The 12110-nt window shown below is 36.8% G+C and overlaps 1 protein-coding gene across 1 annotated transcript in view; it reads left to right on the forward strand.

Annotated features, from left to right (window-relative positions):
- The window catches only part of CDK14 (cyclin dependent kinase 14), a 312752-nt gene that overhangs the window by 244027 nt on the left and 56615 nt on the right, over positions 1–12110 (forward strand). The window contains exons 13-14 of the mRNA XM_066317133.1: positions 1042–1181; positions 5270–5416. Coding sequence (XP_066173230.1) covers positions 1042–1181; positions 5270–5385 — 256 coding nt within the window. The 3' untranslated portion in view covers positions 5386–5416. The remainder of the gene's footprint in view (positions 1–1041; positions 1182–5269; positions 5417–12110) is intronic.

A 12110-nucleotide genomic window follows, 5' to 3' on the forward strand; every position in this document is an offset into this window, starting at 1 on the left:
TTAATATTTGCATGAAACATGCTGTAGGATTATTGATTTTAAAGGATAACCATATTTTTCAAATGCTGAGTTATTTTGGACTGCAGTGTACTGTCTACTGGTTTTGGGAAACCAGTGCATTGAAAAAACCTTTTATAGACTTGGGCATTTACCCAAAGAAAGATCTTTACTGAGCAAAGGCCTGATTGAATTTATGAAGTTTCCTAGTAATTATAGCAACATGATGTCAACAAGATTCAGCATGGGGTTTTTTTGACTGCATATTACAAAAAGTGGCTTTGGAAATTTAGGAGGCAGCTATAGGTTACTAGACCCAGGCTACATCTTGCTGGTTACCATTTTACTGTCTCCACTTCAAGTCTATTACTTTTAGATTATATTTTCTTGCAATATTCCCAAGGATTTAGCTCCCAGTGAAACAGTAAGTTTTCTCAGTTTCTGTAGGAAGCTTAGAAAAGATAACTCACTTAAATTTAATGTTTGCATTGCATTAACACTTAATGAATAGTCAATTCCCTGCCATGTGAATATATGAACAAGTAAGAAGTCAGTACTTCCTGAAAGACAAATGTCTTTGTGAGACATGATGAATGTGTTGCATGTTAAGCATCACTAGATTTTAAAATTTTATATTGCTCAAAGTTGCGTGAGTGGTGTTATTGTAAGCTTGGATTTCATGTGTTTAGATGGCAAGAAGCATTTGTTTCCAGCACTGTAAATTTTCAGTTTGTCAGTATGCTCAATAAAATGTAAATGGAAGGATCAAAACAGTTGCTTTCAAGATGCTGCTGTTCATGATGCTTTAGCATACTAGTCAGGGCATATGTGATATGGTATATTATATGCTCTGTAGTTGTAAAATTTGTATGGATTTTGAGCTGTCAATACAGAAATAATTAATCAACTCCCTAACCTGAGGAAAATTTTCCTGGTAGCACTCCTGGCTATTAAGACTTGGTGTTTAAGCTGTGCTGACTGGAGATGGAATTAGTAATCAGAATAACACTGTTTTTCAGAAAAACCTTCTTGTTTGTGTTTCAGGCTGAGCTGTGTGAACCATGCAGAAGACCTAGCCTCCAAACTACTCCAGTGTTTCCCAAAGAACAGATTGTCAGCACAGGCAGCTCTGAGCCACGAGTACTTCAGTGATCTGCCCCCACGGCTATGGGAGTTAACTGATAGTGAGTATAACCTCCTCCAAATCGATTAGAGACAAAGATTCTGGTGCAGACAGATGCATGGGTGTGTGCTATCCCTCACATACAGACAGCTTCGTGGACACACATAGCCACATGCAAAATACGTGACTGTAATTGTGTAGATTGAAATTACATAGTTAGCTTGACACAGGACAAAATGGATTCTTTTTTTTTTTTTTTTTTTTTGCTATCGCTGCTCTGCAGTCTGCAGCCTGCTATCTTTGTATTTGATTATGTGTGGAGCCAATAGAATTCTCTGAATTGTCATAAAGCAAAAGGGAAAATGCAATTTACATATTTAGTGCTTTTCACTTTGTAACATACAGTACTTCTTAACTAGCTGCAGCACACACAGGATAAAAATCCAGCTGCGTTTGATTCACAGAATCTCTGTGTTATAACAGTAACCTTCAAGAAAGGACTCAGCATTCAGAAGTCTGGGAAGCACAAAGTAAACAATCAGTTAATTTGCTGAATTAGACTGCATACTAAGAGAATGGCAGATGATATTCTTAACTAACTATGCTTTCACTATTTGCATACATCCTTTTGCTTCTTTTATTAAACAGAATGCATTCCAGTTAACTTGGCAGAAATCTTCCTATCATTGTGTATGCTGTCAATTATCTTTTTAGTAATTTTAAATCACTTATATTGTTTGTCTGTATGTTGTTTTTCAGTGTTAAAAGCATACAACTATTTATTCTAGGAAAAAAGTAGTACCATGAATGATATTTTTTATTCAGAGGAGGTTCTGTTAATTAAAAAAAAGTTTCACAAGGGAATAACAGTCAGCATTTTGCTTTAACTCAATATGGTGAAGAGACACGTGCTTGCATTACGGCGTTGAATGTTCTTTTCTGTTTTCTAACATGCATCCATTAGCAAAAGATCTAAATCCAGTACCTCAAGGCAGAAAGTTCAGAGATGCAACAATGGAACATGTGCATGTAACTATGGCTGATTTAAAAGTTTGCTTCTAAAAACTAAGCTCCCTTTTTGAATATTTGTCCACAATAGAATCTGTTTACAACAGTGTTGGTACAAAAACTTTGTCTTCCTAAAGTTTGTCTTTTCCACCCTCAACAGCTGTAGTAGTCACATTTTGAGCTGGTTCTGTGGCTTGGCTGTCCAAGTACCCTGCTCCCGGCTCAGCTCTGAAGAGCACTCTCCAATTTGTAGAATATGAACATTAAAACCAAAATATCACCAATAATTTTTGTTCATCACTGTCATAGACTGTGTTCTGGCTCTGCAAAAAAGATTCCTGGTTTCCTCCTCTGCTGTGGTGACCCACCACTCAGTTTGCTGACTGTGGAACTTGATAAGCAGAAAATGTAAATGTTCAGGGTAAATTAAGACGGCTGCTGTTGAAAGTCTGCCTTTGCAGAAACAGATGGAAAGAGATTCAGGACTAATGAAACATCAAGAATGCCAGTTCATTTATCGTATTTCCACTAAATGAAAAACAAAAATCACTCTGCAGTGGTGACATCTCAATCCTTATGACAGTGTGATTTAGTCTAGCCAGGATTTTGAATTCTGAATTCTGCAGTAGTACTTTTCTGTTAATATGGACTTATTACCCACTTGCCACTTAGTTTATCAGTCAGTGGTTAAATCCAGTTCTATCAGTGAAGTAAATGCCTACACATTATCACTCTGCAGCAGGCTGCCAACAGAGACAGTCTTGTCCTAGTCATTAACAAGCACAATGTATGCAGAACACCAGAGGGGAATTAAAACCACAAAAAATACCTCAGGGTGGTATTTTTAATATGAGAATTTAATTTGTAATTTCACAGATTAAGAATTTTGGCTGCATTAATCCTTTTATCAGCTCACAGCAGGTTATTTGCAGAAGCATAACCATAAGGCGATATTCATTGGCAGAAACACGTCTTTGCATAACGTTAAACATCAGGAGCAGTGAAACCTTTTGAAGGGGGGAGAATAAAGATGAAAAATCATTATATTTTAAGGCAAGGTTCTTCTAAATGCCTCCAGTAAAATTTTGAGTTACAGAAAGACTATTTCTGTGTCTAGTAGATAATCATTATGAAGCATAAATCCAGATGCAAGAAAGGACAATCCCAGTATCAAATACTACAATCATTTCTATTTAGTATGACTTGGATATACTTGTAAACATATTTACAAAACAAAGAAGTCATATACTTTGGTGAGTTGGGAAAATGTTTACTGTGTAGTGAAATACCCAGTTTTTGTGATTCTAGCTCTCTGTGGTAATATTTTACATCAAGGAACACTATTGATAGTTAATTCAGTATAGTTATAAACATACTGAGTCTTTATGTACAAACAAAATTACTGCTTTCTAATTCAGACACCACTGTGATTTTGCAAATCTCTGTAGTGAATAGTATTCATCATGGAATATATTTTGTCCAATTTGATTCTAATACTGAATTGTAAATTTGGGGATTTAGCACTTAAAATGAGGGGGAGACTCATACGTGGGTAGAAAAGCTAATGGGATGAATCAGTTAAATTATTTTCCATCAGAAAATTGTTTCCTTGGAATCACAGTATTTCACAAAAGTATGGTGAAATACTGCCTACACTGAAAAAGTAAAAATTAAGTGTTTGACTTTCTATTCTGGTTTTGACCTTTAGTACTATGTATTTGTATTCTATGTAATACTTTATAGTATTCTTTTTAATGGGGTTTATTTTACAGATGTGTGTCAGGTTAGTTAGTGTGAGAACTACACTTTTGCTTTTTTCACTTGATTTAGTTTCAAGTCAAGGCATAATTTCAGTTGAGCTGGATGTTCAGTTTTCAAATAAGCTCTGTCTAAAAGGTAGCCACTTCCAATTTTTGAAAATAGTACATTAAAAAGGTAAGAGTAGTACAGTTTTGCTAAAAACATCTTGTCTAGGAATACAACACAACTTATGATGCAACATAGCTTTCATCTGAAAATTGAGCAGTAATCCATAGATTAATCCTTTTTACTAAATATGCGTATTTGTTATTTTCTATTTAAAAAAAAAAAAAAAAGATCAGTCCTCCCACTTCTCTACTTTTATATTTGAGAGCTCGTATTTATTTATTTGTATAAAATATCTGTCATTAACAATGTGTGTTACTGAGGTTTGCAGAATAAGAAATGCAAGCTGAGATGTCAAACTACAGTGGGAAGGTCTATGCATAAAGCAATAGCCAGGTCTTTTAAAGACATATAGATGAAAACGTAGTTCCAAAAACTCACAGGTGTGCCAGTTGTTAGTGCAAAAAAAGAAAAGTCTTATGGCCCTGCTTAGTCTGATTAGTTTGTTAGCATTTCTTTATGGAATCATGCAGTGGCAGGTCTCATGAGGAGGTTTGTTTTCAGGAGGTATTAAAAGTCATTGGTTTTTCCCCTTTATATTGAGACATCCTAAGTAAAAATGAGTTTTTATATTATCAATATGTTAGTTCTTAACCATTTTCATTTAGATTCCTGTGATGATTATCATCATGTCTCTCCTAATGAGTAGGTCTCCTAATAACTTACCTGGTGTGATATTGAAGTCACCAATTTTTTTTTTAGCTCATACAAAAGAGGATTGCTTCATGTGAAAGATTTTTGGGTTGTTTGGATATTTTTATCAAGCCTTTAACTACTGTCTTTAGTAATTCAAAAAAGAAAGTCAAACAAGATAGCTCAATTCTACTGATATCAAGATTCTGAAGATGTAATATGTGATATCAAAGTATTGAAAAACCTTGCTGCATGTTTTACCTCCTTATTTCTAAGTTCTCTCAGCAGAAATTTGAAAGTGGAAGTTATTAATTGTATGGTGGTGTAGAGGACAAATAAACACACAGAATCTGGAAAAAGGTTTTTTTTGAAGATGCATGCAGCTAAGAATGTTTGTCATACTATCTCCATCATAATGTGTTCAGCTCCTTTCCATTCAGAATTTGTAGAATGCTTACTTGCAGAAATAGGTATTGTATGTATTTAATGTGTTGTGTTTGCCATATAAATGAATTCTTTTTAAATTACTGCTTTTACTGCAAAAAGAAATAAAAGTTTCTGAACTGACACTCTCTTTTACAGTGTCTTCTATTTTTACTGTACCGAATGTAAGATTACAGCCAGAGACTGGAGAAAGCATGAGAGCCTTTGGAAAAAACAATAGTTATGGCAAAGGTGTATCAAACAGCAAACATTGAAGAATACCTATGTTCACAACTAATGATACAGGTAAGACATGAATATTGGAAAGGATATCTTTGAAAATGCTCTTTAGTTATCTTTAGAGAAATGAAACACAATACTCAACTTTACATCCATGTACAGGCTGGTACTCTGTTTTTGCAGCTTTACAGTCAATATGAAGAGTGTACTTTCTCAGGAATGAGCGTCACTGACAAGTTGAAAACATTGCAGAAGCTGGTGCTAGTATATTAAATACTAGTTTGCCTTTAATTTGGACTGATATTTTTTTTCTCCCCTGCTAAAAATAGGAAGAGAGGAAATACGTCTTGCCAGTTCTGTTGTTAAACTTTGGGGCTAGGAGGAGAAATTCTGTGATTCTATAATTTAAGATCCCTCACAACCCTAACCATTCTATGATTCTGTTATTTAGTAGTTGGTAGTCTTGGTATCAGAAGGATGTTCTTGATAAAGAAAGAGGTGCTGTCATGTTAGTGATTATGATCTGTATCTCTGGATCAACTAATACTAGTTTTGTTTAATCATTGTTATTTGGCAGTGAAATAGTGTGTAGTATGACTTCTGGTATTTTAAGAGCAGAGCAGAACTTGGGAAGGCCAGGTGAATACAGAGGCTACTTACCAAATTACAGCAATGGAATGGTGGAGTTATATCATGGCATTAATTGTCTTCTGCCCATATGCAGCACCCCAGTGTTTGTTCAGTGGGATTTAACATTTGGCAGGCTCTTCCAGATTAGCAGTATTTCCTTATAAAGCTGCTTTGCTTATTATGCTTCTCTAAATGGTTTCATACCACGGTGTTTCACAAAATACCTAAAGAGCAGATTCTTTTCATTCAAGAAAAGCAAGGCCTGCCTTTTTTCTTCGTGTTTGTTTTTAAAGACACAGTTGCTTTTGCATGTTGCATCTATTATAACAGTTTGTTACAGAAGTTCTAGGAGCTGAGATAACTGCACATGATGCTCATATACCTATTTGAAGATATGGTCTCCTATAAATGTAGTTGATGTTCATGTGATGTCTATATTTAGCTAAGTCTACTTTTTACAATATCAGATATAACTTTCTCTAATACGACATTTGGGTTTTCTGTCGTATGCTTATGTACAATTGGGTTTTTTAACCCTGTAATGTTATGGAGTCTTTGCCTGACAGGCAGTAACTGCAGAAAACTGGAATGAATAGATTTTGGTGCTGACAGCCTGCCCCAGTTTTTGCACAAGCTCTTCGCCAACAAACCATTTAAGATTCTCTAATGTCAAAAATGAGGCTGCATCAGAGCAGTCTGTTTACATCTTTATTGACAAGCTAATCCCTACTTTTTCCTGGGGCTGTGTCCCTGCAGACATCTCTTCAACCTTGTCTGTTCTAACGTGACATATCATCCATCTAAAGTATATTTAGAATGTGCCCATCTGTGCTAAAGACCTTTTGTGTGGAAGCTTATGTACAGAATCTCAGTTTTCATGTACAGAATCTTCTTTCTGTTGCTTCCAAATAAATGCAATTTTTCATTTATAAAATGTGCAGTGGAAGGTTTTTGCAAATGAGCATGTAAAATAGTACAAAAGAACCATTGGATCATTCTTCCTGAATATCTATTTAAGCAGATACAAATTACTGTTTTAAAATTTTATATGTGAACAGAAAGAGAAAACCAAATACATCACTGTACTGTTATGGCAGCTCAACAATAGTTTTAATACAGAATAGCATGTTTCATTGTGAAAGGTCTTAAACCACTTAGCAAATATTGTGATGTGTACATTATTGGTTACATTTTTCCAGTGTGTTTTGGGATTTTGTTCTGTTAGGTGCTTACAGTGCAATAACATACCAGTTCCCTGCTGTAGTATTTGACTTGTGCCATGAGGTGGGGAAAATTATTAGACAAACAAAGGTCCTCTTACCATGTGGAGAGCTGGGGATGAATGAGATGAAACTAAAATTCATAGGGAAGCAGGAAAACTGTGGACATGGAAAATAGATTTGGGTGAAGAATTATTAGAATGGGTGGAAACCTTTAGAAGGAGAGTCAGTGTGGAAAAGTAGAGGTGTGAGTCAGTGTGGAAAATGGAAGGACTGGGGAAAAGAGACTGCAGTTTTGGTAATGTGAAAAGAAGATCTGGTGAATGGCAGGTGGTTGTGATTTTAAGCAGTAGAGTAGTGACTGGCAAATAGGATGTTCAGTCTGTAAAATGGATGAGGTATGAGTCAGTTATTCTGGCAGAAGACTAGAGATACAGTCAGCAGGAGAGCAGCATTAGGGAAGGGGTATTTCTTACAATATTTCTTACAATTCTGTCAAAGTCTCCATTCACAAGGCTTAGTGAAGCATGAAGGCGCAAGAAGAACAAAAGGAAAGGTAGCAGTAGCTCTCCAAGGCCATGAAATTAACAGGTAAACAAGGCAAGTAGAGTTAGAGATGGAGGCAAACAGTACAAGATATTAAAATGTCAAAAAGCATGATCAGATAACATCCCAAATAGTAGGATAAAGGAAAATTAGAAGGGAAAATATTTCAAGGAAATAGATCTGATTATAAAAAAACAACAACCATAGCAAACAAATGTTTCTAGCTTGTCTCCTGGACAAGGTAGGTATGTATGTGTTTCACTCAACTTTGTGGGTTGGCTTTATGCTTATATAGAGGTGGCAGGGAAGTTAGGAAGGGCTGGAATTTTGAGGTATTCCAGTATCATTCAGGAAGCTGTGAAAGAGAAAAATCTGTACATACTTGCTCACTAAATCTTCTAACACATGTGTAAAAGAATTTTATTTTTTATATATTTTTATGCATTTATACCTTGTAAAACAATTTATTAGAAAAACCCACACAAAAACACAAGCACCATCTTCAACCACCTCCAGAACCTGATACTGAAGAAAATTCTACTCTTATGTCTGTCCTTGCTTCCTTCCTCCCTTCCTTCCTTCCTTCCTTCCTTCCCTCCCTTCCTCCCTTCCCTCCCTCGTTTTCCTGTTTTGGGGGTAAAATAGGAAATAAAATTGAGAGACCCAGTAAAGATGCTGTGCCAAATGTTTCTGTGACGAAAAGTTATCATGTCCTGCTGATCTTTCACACACTTGCCAGATGTTACTGCCCTGATAGTGCACCCACTGAATTAAATCCACTTTTCTCTAGGGTTTGGAAGGTGAAAAGATTAGGGGAGGAATGGCTGAGGCATCATCTGCTAACTTTGGAAGCAGCAGTCTCTGGTAGATTGGTGAAGGAGAGGGACTAAAGGCAGTAAATTTCTAATTGGCTCCATCATTGACTAGAGCTTGTCTTAAACCTTCAGAAATTGGTGCATCTCTGAGAATTTCTGCTGTCTTTAAAATACTGTGCTTCAACTGCCTGTCTGCAACTCACAAATCAACTTACCACTTGAAAAAGCAGTAGCCTAGGACATGTTTCTGAAAACTTAGATAACATCTGTCAGACTTGGACTACTAATAGGGTCTTTGTAGACCGCATTGTGTCATTGTCTTGGGCTCCAAGAAGAGACAACACATTTATTCCAGTGCCCATGGGGAAAAACCTGACATTTGGAGTTAGCAAGGTCAATGCTGAGGCTGCTCTCTACTGGAGAAAATTAGCAAATATGTGGTAATGAGCATCAGTGCACACAGAAGAATCTGTCAGCACTGAGTAAGATGGAGCCTTTTGACCATATCTATGAATCTTTAAAGTTTTGCAATAAAGCAAAATGTTTTTATTTTGTGCCTGATGGTTTTGATTGGCAATTTTTTCTCCCTGGGGAGGAGGCATCTCTCTGGAAACACTCCTCATTCCTACAAATCTTGTTGAGTTATACTGTATATACTATAGTCATCCATCTGTTTTATTGGGACAAGAATGGACCCTAAGAAACTCTGGAGCTCTGTTTTCATTTGGCTAGTGGAATACATGGCTAAAGCTTGTTCCTCTCTGGAAAGGATGAGTCAAATAGTAATTGAAAAGACAAGGCATTACCTGGTACCAGATAGCACGTGACGTTTTCTTGTGGTGATTTATAATCCCCAGTTCCCATTGGTGGACCAGGGACATGAGATGTGTTTCTGGCCTATTGTCTGCTTCCTGGAGCCAGCAGGGACAGCTTCATTCAGGATGGTAACACCATATGCTTTTAAAGTATTTAACCTGTATTACCATAATGAGATCCCCTGCCTTTCTAAATCTCTTTGACAATTCACTGAAGCAAAACAAAAAGTGGTCTTTATTTGTATTGCTTCACCACATGCACATGCATCCGAGCAATCCTGAATTTCAATTGCAGGGTGCTGAATTCTTTCTTCTGTGTCCATTTAAGGCAGCAACTGACACCAGCCCAGCCAATCCAGGGGACGATGGCGTCATTCAGCTCAGCTGTGTAAAGCAGAATAAAGCTGAAGAGGTGACAGTTACCACTATAATGACAAAAAGTGCTGGTAATTTGGTTGCTTCTGACTGGGTGTGTTCAGCAGCATAGAATCATTGTGTAAAATTACCTTTTTCTCTTTGCTAGCTAGAGAGGTGACTGTTGTGTTGCATCCCCAGCCAAACAGTTTAATTTTTGTTTGTCATCCTTAGTTTTACGTTTCTAAATTGTTTGAGAGTCTCCTCAGCACTGCTGTGTGAGAACATAATTTTTGCCTGCCTTGCCCTAGTCAAGCTACAGGGAAGCTGCTGTCCAGCAGTGTGTGTGACCAGTAGTCAGTATTGAAAAGCCATTTCCATTCACTACTCTCCTGCACTTACTCTGTTCTGGGTACCCCAGTGTTGCTAAAACACTGTGGAAAACCATATTCTGCGCATCTAAGTCTTCATCTCTGCAGCTTCAGGGGATAAAACTGTAGTAATTACAGTGGAGAAAGGTCTGCATAAAAGAGAAATTTTAGACTGAGAGACTGCATATCAGCCAGATATTGTCACTGTTGATTTAATCAAAAGCTCAAAGTAGCCACTAGTGCTTTATATGTGTGAAATCTCAAAATTCAGTGTAAAACCAGATTGGGAGAGAAAAGCAGAGCTATAAAAGCACAGCAGTAACCAGTTTAATTTTTTAATGCATTTTTTAATAGATTGATTCAGATAGATGTGTATAAACAGTCATTGTGCTGCTGCAGTTGAAAAGATGGAAGCCTAAGCACTGAAGATGGGAGGCTTAAATTTCTCTTGCATCTTTTAGTGCCAGACAGTGTCTATACATGAATGTTGAGGGTCAGTTTAATTATTTAACTAATACTGGATTTGCATAAATTGGCTTTCCTGAAAAGGCTAGTAAGATGCAGTTGTGGTGGGCAGCTGAAAGCAATTTGGGTTTGAGTCCAGTAATGATAGTACTAGGCAGAGTTGAAATTGTAACATCAATTTTGTAAAATGTTAAATTAGTATTAAGCTGTGAAAGATAACTGCAGAATCCAAGATATTTTTTGGCTCTCTAGTACTTTTAGTGCCATTATTTTCTTATGTTAACAACATAATGGCTTTATGAGACTGTTCCAGCTGTGCTTTACTTAATATTGAAGAATAAGATCACCACACTGCTAGAATATACCCTAAATATAACACACAAGGGAAAAACTCCAGGCATTGGTCTACATTCTCCTTGTGATATCTGTTATCTTACTTCTATTAATCTAAAATAAAAGTTATAGACCAAATTTTGCCCTCTATTCAACCATAAAGAAAATCCCCCCATATTCTCTGGGCTCAGCACAGCGGGTGAAATGGACTGAGCAAATAGGCGTCCAGTGCAAGGCTGTTTTTGTATAAACTGCCCATCTGACCTAAGTGACATGTGGGGACTGAGGATGGAGGAACTCAGGTCCCTCAGGTGCCCAGGTATGCCCCGGTAAAGGAAATCCATGGCACAAAGGAGCTCATAAGGCTTAGACAGTATGTTTAATGGTGGTTTTGTGTCAGTACTGCAACAGCTCACCTTGTCTGTTGCCATGTGAAATGCAGTCACTTAATTGCACTCCTTGTAAGTAGCAGAATGCACAGTCGTTTGGTTTTCTTTATAAAAAGAGTTGGTAATGTAATGCATAGAGATATGGAAGGTGAATTTGGAAGGATGGTCTCAAAAAGGAAGCTGAACATCAGTTCTAATCAGAGCCTGTCCGGCCTGGACAGGAGACTGAAAGCCCAGGACAGCATCTCTGCCTGGAAATGAGTACACTGAAACAAGTAGACATGATCAGGATTTCTAAAATAATGGGAGTCTCTTAAGGAAAGAAGAAGGAAAGAAAGGAAGCAGAACAGAAAGGGGAGGTGTTCACATTTTATTATTGCATACTGCACTTGGTAGGACAAGTATAAACCTCTATTGCTAGGAGATACTGATTTCTTCTCTGCAGTTATATACTCTGTGTAATTTGGTGTGAAACTAGTGGCTACATATTTATTGACATTATTTTTTTAAACTGTAATGCGTCATGGCCAAATCAGCTGCAGAGCTGGCAGAAGGAAAACAAAGCATTACCACTATTATGGATAACTTTTCCGAAGGACAGTACTGTATTTCCTTGTACAATGGCATACTATGGAGCTTATTTTCACTTCATTTCTAATGCATGATAACTTGCCTTCAGCACTATGATTCATTTTCAAATAATTTTAATGTAGAGGTTTGTAATTTTACAGTCATTTATGCTGTAGGAAAGATATTAGTGGTATTTGCATGAATGCATGTGCTCAGTTGCAGTGCTGTTTATCTGTCTTTCCAGTTTGTTTG

Source organism: Sylvia atricapilla, chromosome 1, assembly GCF_009819655.1.
Source record: "Sylvia atricapilla isolate bSylAtr1 chromosome 1, bSylAtr1.pri, whole genome shotgun sequence".
NCBI lineage: Eukaryota > Metazoa > Chordata > Aves > Passeriformes > Sylviidae > Sylvia > Sylvia atricapilla.